Here is a 22,378-nt window from a genome sequence, read left to right on the forward strand (position 1 = left end):
TTCACGGTCTTGACTTCTACATGGCTCAGTTGCTGTTGTTGCAGGTATGTGGAGACTGAACCAGCAAATGAAGGCTCTCTCCCACTGTCTTTCAAGTAAACAAATACACATTTTTTTAAAACCAATGCTTTAAACTCATTTCCTGGGGCTGCTGATTGCAATGCTGTCATTCCACATAGGTACCGGTTTGAGTCTCCCCTGCTCTGCTTTAATCCAGCTCCAGCTCCATGCTTTCTTTCCATCTCTCCTCCTCTATGTAAATCTAACTTTCCAATAAAATAAAACAAGTTTTTAAGCATCTTTTTGTTTTTCTTTTTTATAATTGTTTTCTTTTTTATAATGATTACATGGTTTATCAGGGTGGGAAGGATTGAGGTTTAGGGAAAAGTGGGTGAACTCATTATTTCCAAATTTGCCATTTCTTCTGTTTGTTTCTGGGAGAAGGGGAAAGATAAAGGGGGAAGTCACACCTGACTTTCCAAATGTCCCAGAACCCAGGGATGGGGAACTGCCACCTGATATCAACCCAGGGTCCCAATGTATGCATATTCCAAGGGTTCTGACCAAGTGGTTTAGGTAGTTCTGAAATGCTGTTGATTTCACTTGATCTAAGGGTGATGCAGCCCTCCCAATGTCCATTGGCTAACCTAGTCAACCTCAAGTCTTCATTCACCGAGATTTTTGCTATCATCATTTGGCTAAAATTATTGTCTAATTTATTCTGTTCTCCTTCTTCTGCCGTGGTACCAAATAAGCTGCATATTCTCCATTCGCATCAGGGTCTGTGTTGACTGCTCTACCTTTTTCACTAAGAAGGACATGTTCATACAGGCAAACCCAAGGACATGGACCGGGTGACTTGAGCCCTGCCAGACGCCAGGAGATCTCGAACCCAGCATCTACCTCATAGGTGGGCACGGGCACAGGGATCCAGGACAGAAGCCTCACTGGATCCCCTGCCCAACGGGCTCACTAACCTGGCACCCAATCTTCAGGGGGCCAAGAGACCAGGGCCAGCGACCTGAGCCCTGCTGGATTCCCAGCACTCCCAGATCTCATGAACCTGGCACCCACTGACCCAAGGCTAGCATGGCTCGTATCACCTCAGCATCCACAATTGTGTTGCACAGCTTGGCCCAGTCTAGCTTACTCCCTGTTCCAGCTCCTGCTGGTTGAGTGCTGCAGCCTATCCCAGTCCAGCCTAGTCACTGTCCTGGCCCTAATGTGAACTGTCTGGTGTTGTGGCCCAATCCAGCTCCTACTGCACCCTGTCTTGGTTCTCAGATCTGCCAATGAATGTTAAGAACTGGCCCAGACTGGTCTGTCCACAGACTGACCCACACGTATGTCAGCAGGTACTGTAACCTGGCATGGTCTTGGCTGCTCCTTGTCTTAATTCTTGTGCTCACCTGCAGGGACAATGACCCATTGAAGGAATTTCCTAAGCTCCTCTATTGGGTCTCCTCCCAGTGGCAGATCTCACACACCAATGGATCGTTGGTTCAGGTTGACTTTGTCCATCTCTTGTCCTGGCAGGAACAGTGGCCTTGTTCAACTGGCCCACATCCATTCTGGTTCTTACTGTTAGGTGTTGCAGCCCAGCATACCTGGTCTGCACCCATACACAGCTTTCATCTGGTTCAACAGGAGTCAAGACCTAGCCCAGCCTGTTCTACACCCAGCCTGGCTCTCACAAGTACCAGTCTAGCCCAATTTGTCGCTCCCCAGACCCAGTCCACACCTGCACCGGGGAAGGCTGCAGCCACATCCAGCCCAGCTTGTTGCCTCCACTCTTGCTTTCATCCTCACCAGTGGGAACCCCAACCCAGCTAGGGCATCCCCTTAGCTCCCTAGCCAGGCCTGTTCCCATCTGCAACTCTTAGGCATGCCAGCAGAGATTGTAGTTTCACGGGGGTGAGTCCACATATCTCCCACAGATTCTGCCATCAGACCCACTTCTCTCACATGCTAATTATTGTCATTTTCTATCCTAACATCACTTGTCTCCCATAGGTCCCAGCCTTGGTTTTAGTGTGTGTCATTGGGTGGTACTTGGTGCCGGTTAATGCTAACTACCCCAGCTCAGGTCTCCTATGTGTGCTCACACTTCAATCTGTCCCTTAAAGCCCTCTTGTTCCCCCTCCAAATCAATTTGGTCTCAGCCCCCTGCTGACATACATGTTTAGTGGCCTTATCCGTTGAAGTCCCTCAGCTGTAATTCCTTACCAGGGCATAAGCCTACACTACCACCTGTGCAATCCCCCTGTTCCCCTACAAATCCAGACCCCTAAGCTTCCAGAGCATGCTAATGCTGAGGGCTTTTGCCAGATACTTTGGTGCCTGGGTCCCCCAGGCCCTCCTGTAGGGAGCCACGTGACCTGGCTGTATGTACCCATGCTGGTCAAAAAACTTCCAGGCTGGGGAGAACCCAAAAGCCCGCTGAGCCTCCCTTCCCCCAGTAAGCCATTCCTCTCAGCTGTCCATGTCTGTGCTGATTAGAAAGCCTCCAGGCCAGGGAGATCCCGAAGGCCCATCGAGAGCTCTCCTCCTGCGGGGAGAATCATTCTCTCTTTCTTTGCCTTTCTGTCTTTCACGTCAAAACAAAATGAAAAAAGAAATTTAAAATGAAAGCCATATTTCTTCCAGAAGGATAAAGAACAAAAGAACAATGTGAAATTTCTAACTGCTGGAAGAGTTTAAGTATTTTTAAATAGGCCTTCTGTGTGTGTGTGTGTTTAGGAGATGTTTTTACTTGAAAGGCAGAGCGACAAAAAGAGAGAAACACAAAGAGAGAAAAAGAGAGCGAGGGAAAGAGAGCAAGAATGAGAATGAGAGCAAGCTCCAGTCCACTGGTTCACTCACCAAATGGCTGCAATAGTCAGGTCTGGGCCAGGAAAAGGCTAGGAGCCAGCAGCTGTGTTCTGGTCTCTCATGTGGGTTGGAGGCCCAAGCACCTAGGCATGATTCACTGCTTTCCAAGGCATGTTAGCAGGGGCTGGCTGGGAAGCAGAAACTGGGTCTCAAACTGGCACATAAATATGGGTTAGCAGTACTGCAAGCCATGGTACAACACTGGTTTCTCCACTGAGTATGTGGAGACATACTTCTGCACTTTATTGTTGTTGAGTCAAATATGTTGAATCTTCATTGTGTCTATTTAAGAAAGTGATATATGTTTTTATTTTATAATTATAAATAACACAAGATTCCTAATAATTTAGACTTGCCCTTTTGTTATATAAAATCTGCTAATGGAAGTTCTGGAAAACATCTGTGGAGAAGCACTCACTGCTGAGGTTTCTAGTGGACTGGGGCCAATGCCTCACTTAGTGACTCGATGGTCATGACCATGAATCATTTGTTTTTTACATTTTAAAAAAGTTATTTTTTAAGCTTTTATTTAATTTTATGTGGATGGCAGATTTTCCAGAGATACGAGGAGAGACAAAGAGAGACACTCCCCCAAATGGTTGCAAGGCTGGAGCTGAGCCAGTCCAAAACCAGGGACTCCTTTCCAGTTCTCCCAAGTGGGTACAGGGGTCCAAGAACTTGGGACATTCTCTGCTGTTTTCCCAGGCCACAACAGGACTTATGTCCAGGAAGCTGGAGTGAAACTGGAGCAACTGGGACTTGAACTGATGCCCATATGGGATGCCAGCACTACAGACAGAGGATTAGCCTGTTTTACCACTGCACTGGCACCAGTAAATAATTTTTTTCAAAAAGAAACTAAGCACCTTGGATAAATGTCTTTAGCTTGTCCCACCAACACATTAGATGACTCAGGAGAGTATTAAGATTCATAACAATACAGATTATCACATGGAAGATAAATATAGGGGAGAAACCTCGCAACTGTCGAGATGAGATTGATGACACAGGTTGATGATGAGGTTGTATAAATGCACCAGGAAGAGAGAACACTGACTAAAGGGCATTTCTGAAAGAAAAAAAAAAGCGCCTACTTGATGTCTGCAAGTAACAATTCAAGAAAAATGGACCCTAAAAAAGACACAGACACTGAGAAGAAAATGAGAGCTGATAAGGCAAGAATCAAAGGCAACAAAGTTAAGGGATGGCTGTAAGCAAATAAAATGCAGAATTTATCACAACACTAGATGCTGGGAAAAGTTAGTGCAGAGGGCACACTAGAACTTTCTCAGAACACAGAGGAAAAGAACAGAGATGAAAATGGTAAGAGATCCGGTCACAGACACAAAAGACTGAAAATGGAGTTGTTCCAAAGAAGAGAATGAAACATAAATCCATGAAGGCAAGAAAATACAGCTGGGGACAAAAGAAAACAACAACAACAAAAAAAGTGATATAGGGACAGACATTTGGTGTGCTGGAAAGAAGACACTTGGGATGCAGCATCCCATACAGAGTGCTGGGTAACAGTCCTGACTCCGTTTTCAATCCGGCTTCTTGCTAATGTGCGCTTTGCTAATCCACAGGTAATGATTAAGTAGCTGGGGCTTTGCCATCCATGTGGGAGAACTTGATTGAATTCCAGGTTCTTGGCTTTGGTCTGAATGAAACCCAACTGTTGTGGGCATCTGATAAAATAATTTAAAAATAAATTAAAAAGCATTAAATAATTGGCGAAGGGTGCCTATAACGCCAACAGTGGCAAAAACTCAGAATATAGCTGATATCAGAGAGTCTACAACAGTTTCAGGAATTGGCAGCCTAAGATTCTTTCTCAACCCTCAACCCTAGATGAGTGCTCCCTAAAGTCCTGGCAAAGACAAGAGGCATATCACTGCAAATAATAGAAATGAGGGTTGGGGAGAACACATTGGCTCAACTGGCTAATCCTTCACCTCCAAGCATTAGTATCCCATATGGGTGCCAGTTCATGTCATAACTACTCCACTTCTCATCCAGCTTCCTGCCTGTGGCCTGTGAAAGCAGTCGAGGATGGCCCAAAGCTCTGGGACTCTGCACCCGCGTGGGAGACCCAGAAGAAGCTCCTGACTTCAGATCAGCTCATTTCCAGCCCTTGTAGCCATTTGGGGAGTGAACCAGCAGATGGAAGATCTTTCTCTCTGTCTCTCCTGCTCTCTGTAAATCTGCCTTTCCAAATTAAAAAATAATAATAATAAATTAAAATGAGGATCTCTCTTCTAGGGGCAAGCAGGACAAAGCTTAGAGCCCACATCCATATCTGCCTTTTCTGTTTATTTATCTATTTTTTGTGTTTATTAGATATTAGATCTTGAGCCCTGCTCTAAATGATTTATAGGAATTGCTTTGTTTAATCCTCAGGCCAGCCCCATGAGATAGGTATTGTCATCAATTTTACATGAGGAGGGCCCAGTGTGAAAGCGTAGTGGTTAAAGTCCTCACCTTGAACATGCCAGAATCCCGTATGGTGGCCCCCCTTCCCATCCAGCTCCCTGTCTGTGGCCTGGGAAAGCAGTTGAGGATGGCCCAAAGCCTTAGGACCCTGCACCCGCGTGTGAGACAAAGAATCTCCTGGTTCCTGGCTTTGGATCGGCTCAGCTACACCTGTTGCAACCACTTCAGGAGTGAACCATCGAACAGAAGATTTTCCTCTCTGTCTATCCTCCTTTCTGTATATCTGCCTTTCCAATAAAAATAAATAAATCTTTTTTTTAAGATTTACTTTTATTATTTTTATTGGAAAGGCGGATATACAGAGAGAAGAGACAGAGAAGAAGATCCTCCGTCCGATGATTCACTCCCCAAGTGAGCACAACGGCGGACGCTATACCGATCAGAAGCCAGGAGCCTCTTCCGGGTCTCCCATGCGGGTGCAGGTTCCCAAAGCTTTGGGCCGTCCTTGACTGCTTTCCCAGGCCACAGGCAGGGAGCTGGATGGGAAGTGGGGCTGCCAGGATTAGAACCGGCGCCCATTTGGGATCCCGGGCATGCAAGGCGAGGACCTTAACCACTTGTGCCACCGCGCCAGGCCCAATAAATAAATCTTTAAAAAATTTTTTTACATGAGGAAACCGAGCAACGTAAGAATTAAGTCATTTGCCCAAGTCAACTGCATTTTTCTCTGAGTGGTAGAACTATAACTGTTTCATTTTCCTCTTTAATGAGCATATGATTATTTTTCCTAACCATAAAACTAAGCTCAAATCAAGAAATGTTTTTTAAATGGAAATGCTTGTTGGTAGCTCCCTTCTGCTGAACAGTCATTCTTAAACTTGAATGTGCATTAGAATAATCTGGATGGGAGCCATTGTCACAGTAGTTGATGCCGCTTGGAGGCCCACGTCCCATTCCGAAGTTCCTGAGTTGTAATCCGGCTCCTCTTCTGGTCTGACTTCCTGGTAATATGCAACCATGTGGGAGATCCATGTGGAGTTCCTAGCTTCTGGCTTCACCCTGGCCCAGCCCAAGCTCTTGGGCCATCAGCACATTAACAGGGAGCTGGTTTGGAAGTGGAGAACCTTGGACTCGAACCAGCACTCATACAGGATAGCAGCATGGCAGGTGGTGGTTCAACTCACTGTGCCACAACACACAGCCAATGAGTTTGTTCACAAAGTCTTCATGATGGCATTACTTTGACAGAAGAGGTCATAGCATCCATTTGACATGGAGGCAGCCAGTACTAACCAAGATCATGTTCAGCACTTAACATAGTTAATTGGCATACTTTGTGTGGAATAAATGTTTTAGATGTCACTGACCTTTCCAATTAAAAATGGTGGTTGTCCTTAGCATCTCCTGGACATATTGCAAAACCTCACCTAATCTAAAACATTTCGATCTCTCCAGCTTAATCAGACTGCTTTTTGTCACTGTGCGAAGTCAGTTATTTAAGTAATTGGCAAGAACACATTTTTATCAACTATTGTATTGGATATGGGGATGATATTCCTTAATTTTGAGGTAATTAAGATGATAATGCTGTTAGTTTTTTCACAAAGCTAACAAGACGCTGGACACAGCAAGCGAGCCACATGAAAGGTCTTTATTTCAGCAAGGATGGTAATGTAGGGTTAGGGAAAAGGTGGGAGCAGAACCCAGAACAAAGCAGAGAGGTATCTTGTATGGCCTCAGGGTAGGGAGATAGGGAATGTGGGGGTCAGGGATTTGCAAATGCGGCTGTAAGTGGATACCAGGAACACATGCCTTAAAGGATTGTTGAAGTGCAGAGCCCAAACCCAAAGGTCACTAAGCTCGATTAGACAAAGTGGCCTTAAGGGGGATGAGAGCTCAGAGGTTTACAATAGTGCTGGGTAACCAGGTATTCAAGGGGAACAAGACCTAGGAGATTTAAAACAGTCCTGGGTATGCAGGCATTCACGACATTCAAGGTGGCACTGAGTCCAGGATGGTGGGTTCAGTCCTTGGAGTTCCTCACAAATATACAGAAAACTGCATAGCAAAGCAAATTGGACCAAATTATATTTGGAAGGAAGTGTGGTAGGTTTTTGTTTTGTTTTAAAGCTTTATTTGAATGACAGAAAGACAAACAGATTTTCCATCTACTGTTTCATTCCCTAAATGGCTACAATGGTCTAGGCAAGGCCAGGAGCCAAGAGCTTCTTTCAGGTCTCCCATGTGAGTGCAGGGACCTAACTACTTGGGCCATCTTTTGCCGCCTTCCCAGGTGCATCAGCAGGGAACTGAATCAGGAGTAGCCAAGACCTGAACTAGTACTCCTACATGGGACTATTAGTTTTGTAAGTGGCAGCTTAACCCAGTGTGCAACAACTATAGCTCTGTAGAAGTTTTTAAGATTGTCGTGACTTATCTGCACTTTATACTTGGGAAGTCCAGATTTTCTAAGAGTTGGAAGAAAGCTCTTGACCTTATAGTTAAGAAAACAGATCCTGAGACCTAAGCAGTCTTGGTCACAGCCACGGATTGGCACAGTTTGCCTAACTGTTGGTTTGTACCACTTCTAGATGTGTCTCTCATGTTAGCAGTTCACCATCAGTCTGTTTTCTCTTTTTAAATAGATAGATTAGTGTAGCCCGGGTAAGGGACTGGGCTGTGAAACCAAAATTTTTGAGTTTAATGAGTCTTGGCTTGAGCCGTTCATGATCAGTGTGGTTTCGAGCAAGCTGCTTATCTCTGCTCCATCTCCCCACTTACATGAAACGAGTACTGTATTTCACAGGGTTGTTGTCAGGACTCAATAATACAATAACATAAAAACTGTTTATAATGACTGTCATCCAGATATGAAAGCAAGGCATTCAGTCTTTCTTCATCTCTTCCCTGGCATTCTGATCAAAATACTGAGGTGAGGTGGGTGTTCAAATACAGACACGGGAACTGCCTCTAATCCTCCAGGCTGCTTTTATATCTTTGAAACAAGACTTGAGATTTGAGGTAAACCTGGCCTAGTCTGGCAACAGAAAAGCCCAGGGAAGTTAAAAACTGACACAGCCACACATTCTAGGACCTAACAAACCTTCTTCGAAAAGAATAGTAGACACCCATGGGTGCTGCTGAGAATGTTAGGGGGGGGGTCAGAGAGCCTCATTCTAAATGAGCTTTCTCATCTATTTTAAGATGTATCCCAAACTTCCTCAGATACAAATGCAGCCTTTTAAGGAAAGTGAGAGGAAGCTGCCTCTGTGGGCTTCCTTTGAGCGAACGTTGTTGCAGGTGCTGCTGTTCACCCGGTGGCTGCATGAATTTGTGAACCAGCGCTGCGCTGGTGTCTGGAAGATGCTGTCTCTGCGCAGGGAGTTTAATTACAATGACACCACTTGAAAGAGAAGGAATGGCAGCAGCAGGAACTGCCACTGCTTGCCCTGTCCAGCTCAGCTTAATATTCAGATTGCAGAAAGCAAGAACTATTTCTTTTCTGAAGACTCCTTTCTCTCCTCCCTTCAAGTGTCAGCTGGAGGAAAAATATTCCGGAATGAATTACAAATGGAAAGGGCTGGCAGCATCAGGAAGTGGAGAGAGAGGGTGGAGGTGAGATTTCACCTATATTCAGGGGTTCGAGATATCACGGAGCTTTTGGGGGAAGGGCAAGGATTTGGCAGCGTTTTCAGCATCATCTCTCGGGTGAGAGAGGTGTTCCAACTGGCCTTCAGAATATTCCACGATTAGCAGATGCAAATCACAAAGGCTAATCGCATTTTGGGCACTAAAGTCGTGTCTGGTAAAAATAAGGGTCAGGGGAAGAATTTTGAGCAAGAAACAACTGCAGGTCAGCCAAGGGTTCCTAGGTGAACGCGGGTTAGGCAAGGGCAGCAAAACAAGGGCTACTCCGTGGGCTGACGAGCCCTAAAGTCTGGGATCGAGCCAACCGCTGGGTCTCGCTATTCGCACACACCGTTGAGCCATTTTTCGGTCTGAATCTTACTCATTCTATGGGAGTTGAGGCTGCTCGTCAGTTTGGGGGAGCAGGGCATCATTTATTTCATTGCTGGCGTTCTGCTGTCGTCTGAATCAACTGCCAGTACAATCCTCCCGACCGCCCTCGCTCGTCCACCGCCTACCAGGTGACGTCGGGGGCGTCCAAGCTTCCAAGCTTCCCGACGTCACCTGGGCAGGCGGTGGACGAGCGAGGGCGATCCCGCGGCTCAGCAGTTAAGCGGCGTCCTTCAGGTGTCAGCCTCCACCCGTTCGGAAACCACAAACCCCACAATCCCTTGTGCCAGGAGCCCAGGCTGCAAATAAGATGGTTCCAAAAGAGTGGAATGTGCAGTCGCGAGGAAACTTAGTCCCAGGCACTTTTCTCTTAGCGGATGTGCCTAAAGAAGCCAATTTCTAGATATAGCCACCCACTAAATACCTTCCAGGCCGCGGAGGCCAAGGCTGCCGCCTCGCCAGAAGCTCCAGGGGCATCCTGGGAGTTGTAGTCCAACCGCTAGCCAGAACCGAACTACCTTTCCCAGAAAGCCCAGCGCGCCCGGGACTAACTACTTGCTTTCCCCAAAAAACTCTCTCTGTCCTGAAGCACCCCCACCCCCTGCTTTCCTCGGCCCCCTTTTGGCCGTCGACTCTTTGCAGAGCCGCGGAGGCCAGAGAAGTCCCGGCCCCTGGGCGCGCCGCTCCGAGAGGCACTTCCGGCGGCGATTCACTTCCTGGTTGGGTGGCGGAGCCGGGCGGGAGCGCGCGCGGGGGAGGGGCGGCGGGTCAGTCTCCGCCGGGCGCTCGGGGGATCAGCTGGCGGGCGGGCGGGCGCCGAACGCGGCCCGGCTCTCGCGGCCTCGCCGCCTCCTCTCCGCGACGCCTCCGCCTCCTCTCCTCTCCGCCCGGCGGCCGTGACAATGTTGCGCGGCTGGTAGCTGGGCGCCGGCGGCCGAACCCTCTCAAGTGGGTGCCGCGGGGATGCTGCCTCGCGCGGGGCGGCGGGGCGATCGGGGGGGACGAGGGTGGAGAGGCAGTGCCCGGCCGGGTCAGCGCTGCCCGGGATGGCCCCAATCCCGTCTCTCCTGGAGCTTTGGATTCGGGATATCCTGGGTTCAGGGGGAGGTGGGATGCGTTTTCAGCCCCAGGTTTGGTTCTTTTTTTCCCTCTCCGGGGGAAATGCGCGAAGCGTCTCCCCAGGCTGATGGTGTTTGCTCTCCCTGGGACTCAGCAGTGAATTTCTGAGTGTGTTCCTGATTCATCCTGGCTTCTTCCTCTGTCATCACAGGGCTAAACTTACACGAATCGCTCTCGGGAGGAGGAGGAGCAGGAGGAGGAGGCGACCTGCGGCGCGACTGACACGCATATTCCGATCGCATCCTCCCTCGCCCCCGCCCCCACGGCCGGGCTCGGGTGGCTCCTCTGCGAGCTGAAATCCGAGAAGAAATCCTTGGATCTGTTTTCTTGAAAAAAAAAAAAAAATCCCGAAGCCGTCGGTCTTTTTGCTTTGCTGCTTCCTATTTGCAAGATGAAGAAGTTTTTCGACTCCCGGCGAGAGCAGGGCGGCTCTGGCCTGGGCTCGGGCTCCAGCGGAGGAGGGGGCAGCACTTCGGGCCTGGGCAGCGGCTACATCGGAAGGGTCTTCGGCATCGGGCGACAGCAGGTCACCGTGGACGAGGTGCTGGCGGAAGGTACGTGGGGGAGAACTGGGCCCCGGGCCCTGGGATCCTGTGCTGATGTGGTAGGACCGCGGCTTCCCAGGCGTTGAATGTATGAATGGGTTCTGACCATTTGAGTCTCCCTTCCCCCTTCCCCTGCCTTGTGACTCATTGTCCTTGAGAGATTGAAATCTGAAAGTGACAGGGCTTTGGGGTGGTAGTGGGAGGGGGCAGGGGGAGACTTCGGTTGTTGAAATTGTTTACTTTAGTGGCATTTGATTTTGAACAACCAGCGTGTTGCGAAGCTAGCCACTTAACTAAAGTGGTGGTGGAGGAGAGGGGAAAGCAGGGCAATGGGCTTATCACCCTCCTGCTTTGGAGTGGGGGTGAGAGGTTGGGGGGAACCACGAAGAAGAAAGGTCTTTGCTTCTCCTCCCCAACTTTCCCACACTTGGACGGGCAGGCATGAAGAGCAGATTTTCCGAGGATGGCAGTGTGTTTTTCCGAGTCAAGGCTCTGGGTGGATTTGAGTGGTTTTGAGAAGCTGACCAGTCACTGGCATCAGCAGATGTGATCCGAGATCCTGGTGGTGATTTTGAGTTCCGTCTAGTATGCCCCTCTTCCTCCAGTCTTCACTATTATTTCTTTTTTAATGCAGAGAGGGGGCTCTGACTTTGTTTTTTTTCCTCTCTTAGGTGTGTGGCGTCAGTTTGTGAGCCCGTGTGCTGGTCCGTATGTCTGTACTCATGTAGATGCATATCTTGATCCCCCAGGCTCTCAGAAAAGCTTCTGCCCATTTCTTTGGGTAACCTTAACCTCAACCTTCATAATTATGCCAGACTCACACTTTTCACAGCTCATTGCTTGCCTAGTGTGCTTTTATTTTTAATAAAAGCAGCAATTTCCATGGCATGAAGCAATTCAAACTAATTGAATGGGCCAGCCTGCTGTAGGTTGTGTTATAGACTGAGGGACTGGGGGAAGGGAGAGACCACCTGCTACAACATGGTGGTGGGGATGAGGGGCAGCGGGGATGCCCCTTTGGCAAGTGAAGGCTGAAGCAAAGGTACCTACCTGGGCCTGGGAGTGCCTGTCCTGGTGAGCAGTGAGGGTGGCAGGCTGGCCGCTGGGCTGGGAAGAGGAAGAAGCTGTGGCTGGCTTTGAGCTTGTGTAAGCACAGGATTCAGCAGGGCCCAGGTTTCCGGGGCATGGTGGAAGGCTTTCCTTTAAAAATACTGTTTGAAAAGAGTTAGCTGGGAGTGCCTGTCCTTGTGAAATTGTTGCTTGTTTTTTGTTCTCTGTGCTGCTGTAGCTGGATTTAATCTGGGGCCTGAGTCCCCCATCCCTCTGGGTCCTGGCTGTGGCCTTTGGTGCAGAGGGGCAGTTGGCTTGTGTGCCTGCTGCCAGAGAGCTGCACCCTGGAGTCTGAGTTGCCTCTTCCTTCCCTGTGCCAAAGCCCTTGACTGCAGTGGGGTGGTGAGGTGGAGGAATAGTGTGAGTGCAGAAGGCCAGCAGCGGCGCAGGGCGTGGAGCTCTTTCATCGCCATCTAACGGCCTGTGCTGATCGGTGTCCAGCAGCGTCTATCTGTTCAGCTGGAACGTGGTTTCATCCTGGATGGTGTTGCTCTAAGTGGAGCCTGACGAGTCATGGGGGAGAGAAAAGGCAAGAGCAGTCTTCATTTTCTAGACAGTCCTCTTCTTCCTTGAGAACTGCACATTGTGCGTGTTGATATTTTAAAGTGGAACTTAGGGCTTGCAGTGTTCATTCATTTATTTTCCTCATTTAACAGTTATGTACTGCCTGGCTGTGATATGCCAGGCTCTGTGCTAGGCTTTGGGGAGGTGGTATCGAACTAGATACTGGAGTAGAGTTTAGATAAGCGCCATCTTGGAGATACGCCCCAATTTTGGGGAGCCACAGATTGTTTTCTAGGGGAGGTGATGGAAGGATGAATGCTAGTTAGCTAGTGCAGTGACAGCATAGTGAAGACTCAGACGGCAAGAGGTATTGTGGAAAGCCAGGTCTGGCAGTACTCTCTTTCGCTCCTTAGCTATAACTGAGTTTGCATTTGTGCCCCTTTGAAGTGTGTAGGTCTGAGGGGCTGGTACACAAAGTCTTTATGTAGCCCCTGCAAAACTCCAAAGTACTACCAAGTACTGAGGGGAAATGAAAGGCTCCTGAAGCATATACTATGCCTTTAAGGAGCAATTGGTGAACTTGGGAAGACAAGGCAAACCTTCACACATTTTGCAATGGGGTTACCAGTACTGACTGTAGAGGCAGAACTGGGTTCAGATTCCAGTCTGTTCTGTACTAGATGTGGATGGAATGAAGCCATTCCAGACTACTCTTGAACCTCGATTTCTATATGGTGATGATTTTCCAAGTGTGGAGCCATGTCAAGAGCATCCTGGTCACCTAGGAGCTTGTTGGAAATTGATTCTCCATCTTACTTCACAGACTTTAAGTGTGGGGTAAGGAATTTCTGCCGACTTAAATGCAGGCTGAAGTTTAAGACCACTGCTTTGAAAGTAAGCTCCATTGGGCCCGGCGTGGTGGTGCAAGTGGTTAAGGTCCTCGCCTTGCATGCCCAGGATCCCATATGGGCGCCGATTCTATCCCGGCAGCCCCGCTTCCCTTCCAGCTCCCTGCCTGTGGCCTGGGAAAGCAGTTGAGGACGGCCCAAAGCTTTGGGACCCTGCACCCGGGTGGGAGACCCGGAAGAGGCTCCTGGCTTCGGATTGGCATAGTATCGGCCTTTGCGCTCACTTGGGGAGTGAATCATCGGACGGAAGATCTTCCTCTCTGTATATCCGCCTTTCCAATAAAAAAATAATAAAAGTAAATCTTTAAAAAAAAAAGAAAGTAAGCTCCATCATTGAATGAGGGGATGGACATGCTTAACATTTTTTTTGAAGGCATTCAGTGATTGGCACTGACAGCATTGTTTCATGTTGACAGTTAAGGAGGATCCAGTGTAAAGACTGGTTTGGTGGCTGCAATCAGAAGTGATCCCTTTCACCTTTCCTTCATCGTCACTGGGGAACCAGGTGTTCTTTGCAGAGGCCTTGCCAGCTCCCAGAGTGTCATCAGATGTCCATGGTTGCCATGCTCCTTCCCTGGACCATACTTCTTTGAGTGTCTAGGTGGTGACTTTTCTATCAGTCCTGGTGGAGTTGTCTAAGGGTCATGAGTATTGTGTACCCAGTACCCAGGGCACTGTGGGGAAGGATGGTATGGGGAGCTTCAAACACAGACCCAGTTGTCACTGCATCCTACTAACTCTGTTTTTTTCCCCTCAACTGTGTTTTGGTCTGTGCTCAAAATACTGAGGGATTGCAAGGACCCAGAGAAGCAGGTGCTTGGCAAGACAAAATGGTGGGTGGCTGTCTGTAGAGCAGCAGCAGCATCTGGCGCCTTGCTGGCCTGGTTTCACCAAGTTGTCCAGCAGCCGCTTAGTCATGAGTGCAGAGGATGAGGCCGTCTGCAGGCTGGGTGATCAGGAGGATATGTTTTATGCAGCTCTCTCAGCCAGGATGCCATGATGAGATGCTAAGTCACATCTGACTTAATTGGCATGTGATGTCAAGGGAAGATTGGCTTCAAACTTCCAGAATGAGCTCAATGGGAACATTGGAGAAATGCTCCAAGAAGTTATGCTGTTGTCATATTCCTCTACCTGTGTGAGTCCTTAAGTTTAAGTTTTAAACAATAAGTAGGTGTTTGTTGACTACCTGCATGTCGAGGACAGCATTACTGAGCTATATTATCTGGTAGACCAGATAACTCCTACACTATAAGATTGTGGGTCTAGGGCTAATGAGAACAGCAAAGTCCCTCTGTCAGTAAACTTTGGAAATTCCTCCTACTTACAGAGTAAAGTAATAAAGCTTAGCAGTGTATGAAGCCACTAAAAATAACCATATGAGGCATTTAATCCTATGCTTTGGAGGCATCAGTATGATGTATGCTTATGTTCTGCTAGTGCTTCTTTGTGGCGGGCTCTGCATTTGTTTGCAGAGTTAAGATGACTAGAATGTGGGCCTGACTCTTAAGGAACTCATAGGCCAACAAATAACAAATAACCTTGTGATACGTATCTAGCACTTTGCATGACCCTTGATACATTGTAGATGGTAGAAAGATGTTATGAGATGATAAAGAGAAAGGGCCTGATGACATGAATGGAAATAGCCAACCTGATCCTCCAGTTCAGGGTTTCCCAAGGCTTTGGAGGTGGAGAGAACAATGTATGCAAAAGTGTGGAGTGGTGAAATGCTATGGTGAGTTTCAGGCGTGCTGCCAGGTCAGACATTGCCGTTTGGTTTGGTACAAGTTTCCTTTCCAAGTTAAGGAGAGAAAGACCCAAACAGGTAGAAGGAAATTCTTTAATGTTTGTTGTGTGGTTCTATTTGCTGCCCACACACTTCCGTGGCCCTTCTAAATAACTGCTGAATAACATGGTACATGCACGGTGCTCCTTCTGAGCCTCAGCCCTGCACTGATTGTGGGGAAAGGGAGTGGCTAGTGTGGGGGAAGGATGCTAGAATAGTGGGCTACACTGGGGAAGGTAACAGGGAAGGTAAGAGATGAACCTCTTGAAGCAGAACCAGGTGGGGAAGTGAGATGACAGTGGTACAGAGAGGAGAGAAGAGGGGTGGTAAATGAAGGTAGGGTAGTGAGCAGAGGTATGTTATGGGGCCTCTTGAGTACCAGGTGGAAAGAGATTCCTTACAAGCACCTGATGGCTTGTCTTGATGCAAACGCCAATCTGATCCCTCCCACTTCAGATGTCTTTGCCTGCTGGGAAGTCTGGTTTCCTCAAGGCGACTGCAGATTTTCAGGGGGTGGTTGTGAATGGTGTCTTCTTCCTGGTTTCAGGCATAATGACAGTTACAGCTTCACTAAATATAGCCAAATCCAGAATTCAGACATGAAGTCCAGGATAAGCAAAGCCTTTTCTGTCAAGAGCCTTTTGGCCAAAGCCTTTTCCATGATCTTGCTAACAAAGTCCAGTTCATTTAATGAGGTGATGGAGAAATAGCAGCCACTTCATGTGGGTTCTGAAAGGCGGCTGTGAGGGAGGCATACACTTGTACCTGGATAGCTACAGCAACATGTAGAGTTCACAAGAAATGCTTCATAAATAGCAATAGAACACACATAAAAATATTACTGTACCAGAAGCCTCATTTTAACCTGCGGTTTTTCAAAGCTGATGCTTCAGCAGGAAGGCATCATTGCCTTCTGCCGTCATCCTGCACTCTCAGAAGTGAATGACTATCTCCTGAGCGAAAAGAAAGAACTGTGACGTGTGTATGTCTGAAAGAGATGAGAAATTATAATAAAAGCAGCACTGTCTATAAAAGTAGCTTACAGCACTGTGAGGTAGCAAAGTTTTGCCTCCAGCCTGTTCCCCCCCTACCCACCCTGGGCTGGGCTTGGGTGTCGGGGGAGAAGCACTGCATTGTGAGTTGGGAACTCAAGGTTGGTTGGATCACCTGCTGCCTGATTCAGTAAGTGTCACTGAGAACGTACTGTGTGCCTGTGTCAGGAGCAATACTTCTAAGTGCTGGAACCGAGGGATGTCATAAGCCAGGGGACAGACCTGAGGGGAACTTTATTTTGTAGGGTGGGAAGTAGTCAGAAAAGCTAAAGGAAGCTGACCTTTCAGATGGGTTTTCAAAATGGAGAACTTGTGAACCTGGCACAGTAGCCTAGTGATTAAAGTCCTCACCTTGCATGTGCCACGATCCCATATGGGTGCTGGTTTGTATCCCTGCTGCTCCACTTCCCTTCCAGCTCCCTGCTTGTGGCCTGAGAAAGTAGTCAAGGATGCCCCAAAGCCTTGGGACTCTGCACCCACATGGAAGACCCAGAAGAAGCTCCTTGGGCCTTCCTGGTTTCTGATAGGCTCAACTAGTGAACCAGCAGAAGGAAGATCTTTCTGTCTCCCCTTCTCTCTGTAAACATGACTTTCCAGTAAAAATAAAATAAATCTTAATTTTTTTTTTTTTAAACGGAGACCTTGTTTTTAGATGGGCAAGGTCAGGAAAAAATTCTGGGAGAAGACAGTAACATGGCCAAAGACACAAAAGCAAGGAAGTGCACTGCTTTCTCAAGAGCTGAATATGTTGAGATAGCAGTCATCTTTTGGTCGGCTAGGACTGGGGGTGTCCCCTGGAGTAGCCACTAGACACACATAGCTATTTACATTCAAATGATCTACAGTGAAATAAAATAGCAACTTAATTCTTCAGATGTGTTAGTTACATGTAAGCTGCTTTATAGCCACATGGGGCTATTGCTTTTAGCACAGGTAAGAATGTTTCACCTCAGCAAAATGTTCTTTTGGGAAGTATTGGTTTAAAGCAGTGCTCTCAAAATGTTGAGGCAGAATTGCACCATCAGTTGAAGAAGCACACAATCTCTTCATATATGTGTCCTCGTGTGTTTCTGAATTACATTTGTGGCCTGCTGTCATTGGCTGGTGTTGGAAGTACTCAGAGTGAGGTTCATTATGAGTGGGAGTGGATGCATATCTGTATTTTAAATAATCTTCACAGGATTTTGGTGAACCTCTTGTCATGTCTTACCAGATCATGATCTGTGTTGTAATGTGACTGATGAATACAAATGACAGCACTGGCTCCTCTTGCTCATTTATGCTTGCATTATCCTTAATCTGAAGATTTTTTTTTCTTTTTTTATATGACTCTAAGCCTCTTGTTTGTCTTATGAAGGTTAATTAATTTAAAATAATGTAACCAACAAATCCTTTGAACTAAGGACACATGAACTGCAGTGCTTATAGCTTGATGTGCTGAAAAGATCTGACTCTTGGAAGACTCTTACCTGACATATGGACTGAGTGGGAATGCTTGTGTTGGGCCATATATTATACAACAACGGGAAAGTCTTATTTCTTCTGGATTTCTTAGTATGGGAAAACACACATAAAATTTACCAACTTAGTTGTATTTAAGTGTACAGTTCAGTGATACTAAATATGTTTCTGATGCACCCATTAACTCTATCCATCAAACTCTATTCATCTTGTAATGCTAAAACTCCTTTAACCAGTAACTCCCCACTAAGACCCTCCCTCTAGCAGCTAGCAGCCACTTCATTTTTCATCTTGTGATTTTGACCAAGAACCTCACGTAAGGGGAATCACAGTGTTTTGTCTTTTTGTGACTGGCTTGTTCCAGTTAACCATGATATCTTTATTTAAGCACATGTCAGAGAATTTTCTTCCTTTTAGTTTGGTAACAGTCCAGTGTAAGTACCTGCCACATTTTGCTTATCCATTTACTTATAGATGGGCCCTGGGGTTGCCTCTACTTCTTGGCTGTTGTGAATAATGCTGCTTTTAATATGGATGTGCAAATATCTCTTAAAGACCCTCCACTCAATTCTTTGGAGTGTATAAACTCAGAAATAGAGTTGCTTGATCCTATAGTAATGCTGCTGTTAGTTTTTTGAGGTCCTGCTATCTTGTTTTCTGCAGTAACTGCTGATTTTGCATTCCCACCAGCAGTGTGCAAGGGCTCCAGGTCCTCTGGTATCTGGGATTCTTGTTCTCTTCTGGTTTTGTAGTAGTAGCTGTCCTAACAATGCAAGATAATATTGCAGGGAAATTTTGTTTTGCATTTCCCTAAGGACTCATGTTGAGCTTATTTGCATATGTTTATTAATCATTTATATAGCTTTGATGAAGCAATGAGTATTTAACCGCTTTGCCCTTTTTTGAATTAGGTTGTTTTTGTTGTTACTACCAGGTTTTAGTAGCTCTCTGTGTATTTTGGATATTTAGCCCTTACCACATAAATGATTTGAAATAGTTCTCCCATTGTATTGGTTGTCTTTTTGTTCTGAAAATCTTATATTTCCAATATGAGAAGAAATATAAATGGTGATTCTTATACTTCTTCTTGTACCCCAGATGATTGTCCCCATGCCACTGTTTGGTCTGGGTCAGTTTTTAACCACTTTTTGTTCCTCATAAAATGTTGTGATATGTACTTTAATTTTAAAAGACTGAAATGTACACAAACATGCTGAATTAGAAATATTCCCTAAAATTAATATTGCTCAAAGGAGTGTTTTCATAGGGCAGGCTGTTAGTGAAGAGCAGTCTGTCATTGTATTCATGAAACCCTTCTTAGCTGTTTCATTTCTCATTTATCTGTCCTCTATCCCTTCTGGAATTGAGAGACTTTGCAGCACAGCCTTGTGTCACAGCAGATAACTGTCAAAGTTCATGTACTGTGTACTGATCATGCGCCAACTAGGAGGGCAGGAGCTAAGTCTTCCTTGACTCCTCTGCTTGCCGTAGCATGGCAGACCTAGCTGAGAACTGCCAAGAGGCTCAGGAAACCTGGCTGACTCTCCGCAGATAGAGAGAGCTACTTCCTACACACGGTAAGACATGGCAGTGTCTTCTCATTTTGTGGTGACAGCCTCCCTAGGGAGATGGGAAGGGTAGTTATTACTCCAGCTGTGCAGAAGAGGAAGCAGTGGCTGACGCAGGCTCAATGACTTCTCTAAAGCCACGTTGACCAGATGTGGTGGTGAGAAGTTGAGGTCAAAGCCCTTAGCTATAAGGGCAAGATTCTTCCTGAAAATTCTTCCTTTTATATGTATGTATGTATGGATGATTGTATTTGAAAGGCAGAGTTACAGAGTGAAAGAGGAGAGACCGAGAGAGATCTTTCATCTGCTGATTCATTCCCCAAATGGCTGCAATGGCCAGAACTGGGCTGGTTCAAAGCCAGAAGCCAGGAGCATCTCCTGAATCTCTCATGTGGGTTCAGTAGCCCAGGTACTTGGGCCATTTTCTATTGCTTTCACAGGCACATGAGGAGGGAGCTGGATGAGAAGTGAGGCAGCTGGGACTCACACCAACACCATATGGGATGCACACATTGCAGGGGGTGGCTTTACTTGCTATGACAGTGTCAACCCTGCTCTTTAATACCAGCTGAGCCCTGTGGCATCCCTGTGGAGATATCTCTGAAACAGTTTGGGAGTGTCCAGTGTCTTAGTCTGATTGGATTGCTATAACAGAATATCATGAACTGGGTAGCTGATAAACAGCATAGATGTTCCTCCCCACCCCTGATAGTTCTGGGGCTGCCAATATCCAAGCTGAGGGCACCACAGTATCTGGTTCTAGTGTGGGCCCTCTGCTGGGTTACAACCTGTCAGTTGCTCAGTGTCCTGAACTGGTGGTGAGGCATTCTCTGGGGCCTCTTTTATTTTAAAAAGGCCATTAATCTCACTCACACCTTCTAATATCATCTCAGTGACTAGGATTCACTCTGAAACATTCATACTCTAGCACTCAGAGGAATTTGGGGAAAAATGTTTTAAAGCTGAAGATCCATATTGAGGGGCCAGCATTGTGGCAGGTAGGTTAGGCACACCTGTGATGCTGGTATCCCATATGAGCATTGGTTCATGTTTTAGGTACTACATTTCCAGTCCAATTCCCTGCAAACGAGCTAGGAGAGCAGTGGCTGATGGTGCAAGTATTTGGGCCCCTCTACGCACATGGAGACCTGGAGGAAGCTCTTGGCTTCAGACTGGTCCAGTGTTGGCTGTTGTAGCCATTTGAGGAGTGAAGTTACAGATGGAAGATCTCTGTCTTTTCTGCTGTCTGTGTAACTCTGAAAATACTTTTTTTTTTTTTTTTTAAAAAATAAGAGCTCATATTGTGTAATTAATAGAGCAGTATTATAATCCTATTCTACCTTCTTTGCTAGTGTATTCTTTGCTAGTGTATTTCTGTAAGTGGTTATTCAATGCAGAAAATGATTGGTAAAGATTTTTTTTTGGTAACTGTAGTAGATTCAGAAAGATTGTTAATTCATTGATTCTAAGGAAGTTATTTTAAACTTAAATGATTTGCTTGCAGTTAACACCACAAATTAGGCCCCTACGAGCCATCCCAGCTTCTCTTTTCTCTCACAGTGGTCAATGCTTTATGTTGTACTGCTTTGTCACTACTGACATTTTGGGATGGATTGTTCTAGATGTCTTGTACTCTGTAGGATGGTTAGCATTTGGCTTATATCTGCTAGATAGGAGTTTTCACTTAGCTACCCTGTGGTGATAGGGAAAATGTCTTAAGACATTGATAAATATCACTGTGGGTCAGGGAAGAATCAGCTGTTTGAGGGGACTCGGCTCGTTTTGCATGTTTGCAGATGTTCTGGTCTTAGTAAAGTTGTACTAGTGCAGTTGCTTTGAGGAACAAAATTGTTTAAATAAATAAAAGAAATTCTGTGTTTATGCTTACACCAAATAAGCTTTTCTATTCTAGGTGAATTTGAATCACTCAGGAGTGAGAATTATTAGCATATGAAAGTAATACTGGTGGCGGCATTTTGCATCTTTTAAAAAAAGATTTATTTGAAAGAGTTACAGAAAACAGGGAGAGACAGAGATACACAAAGAGGCTCAGACCTTCCATTTACTGGTTCGCTCCCCAAGTGGCTGCCACAACTGGGGCTGGATTGGGCCAAAGCCAGGTAGCCATATGGGATGTCCGTACCATAGGTGGCAGCCTAACTTGTTAAGCCACAGCATTGGCAGCCATTTTTGCCTTTCTTCCTCCATTATTGTTTATATTATTATTAACTTATCAAATCTATTACAGATACTTTAAATAATCCCAGTTCTTCTGTTGAATCATATATAATTGCACAAAAAGAGAGTGCTTTCAAGTGAGACTTTTCTTTGGCAGAGGGCAAGTCCCTGAAGTTTAAAGTTGAAAGTAAAAACTTGGAGCTTCATTTGAGGTCAGCTGTGGTTGAAAGAACTTGAGATCAGTCAGTTTTCTTGTTGGGCTCTGAGTTTACCTTGGTAGACAGCGAGTGGCAGTGCCAAAGAGCTTTTTTATTTAAGATTTCTGAAAATCTGAGAGGCCATTGGACCAAAGAACTGTAGCTTCTGTATATTATTATAGTAGCACACCAAGTAAGGATAGCCTTGAAGCTAAATTATTAGTTGTAATTATAGTGACCTTAAATAATGATGCCTTTCACATGGAACTTGAATCCTGGAGGAAGCAGTATAAATGCATCACATGTTGTTTGGTACCTGTTTCCAAGGATGCTTGTAGTTGTACTGGACCCGTTAGAAGGGACGCAAAATTGTTGTCTTTTTTGTACTGAGTGTGAACCTGAGAACAAAATGGTGACGTTATTACCTGTGGGGACAGGAAGAGGGAGTGGGTTGGGCCCTTCCTGGAAGCTTGAGGCCGGAGCAGCATTACAGCTATAATGCTGTCCTTTCCATTCCCTGTGGTCTCCTGCCATTCTCTTGGTGGCTCATTTTTCCTAGTCAGTGTGTCTTTTTGGATCAGGAAGTGCTGGTTCTTTAACTGATGCTAGACTTGTTCGATTTTCTC

The 22,378-nt window shown here is 46.3% G+C and overlaps 1 protein-coding gene across 3 annotated transcripts in view; it reads left to right on the plus strand.

Annotated features, from left to right (window-relative positions):
• The first annotated feature begins 10,092 nt into the window (after positions 1-10,092).
• Positions 10,093-22,378, plus strand: part of LOC121164901 (AP2-associated protein kinase 1) — a 163,086-nt gene continuing 150,800 nt past the window's right edge. For all 3 annotated transcript variants that reach the window (XM_040993279.1, XM_040993281.1, XM_040993282.1), the window contains exons 1-2: positions 10,093-10,269; positions 10,592-10,994. In XM_040993279.1, the coding sequence (XP_040849213.1) occupies positions 10,832-10,994 (163 nt within the window). In that variant the 5' untranslated portion in view covers positions 10,093-10,269; positions 10,592-10,831. The remainder of the gene's footprint in view (positions 10,270-10,591; positions 10,995-22,378) is intronic.

This window comes from Ochotona curzoniae, unplaced genomic scaffold (assembly GCF_017591425.1).
Source record: "Ochotona curzoniae isolate NIBS_2020 unplaced genomic scaffold, NIBS_Ocur_1.0 contig_883, whole genome shotgun sequence".
NCBI lineage: Eukaryota > Metazoa > Chordata > Mammalia > Lagomorpha > Ochotonidae > Ochotona > Ochotona curzoniae.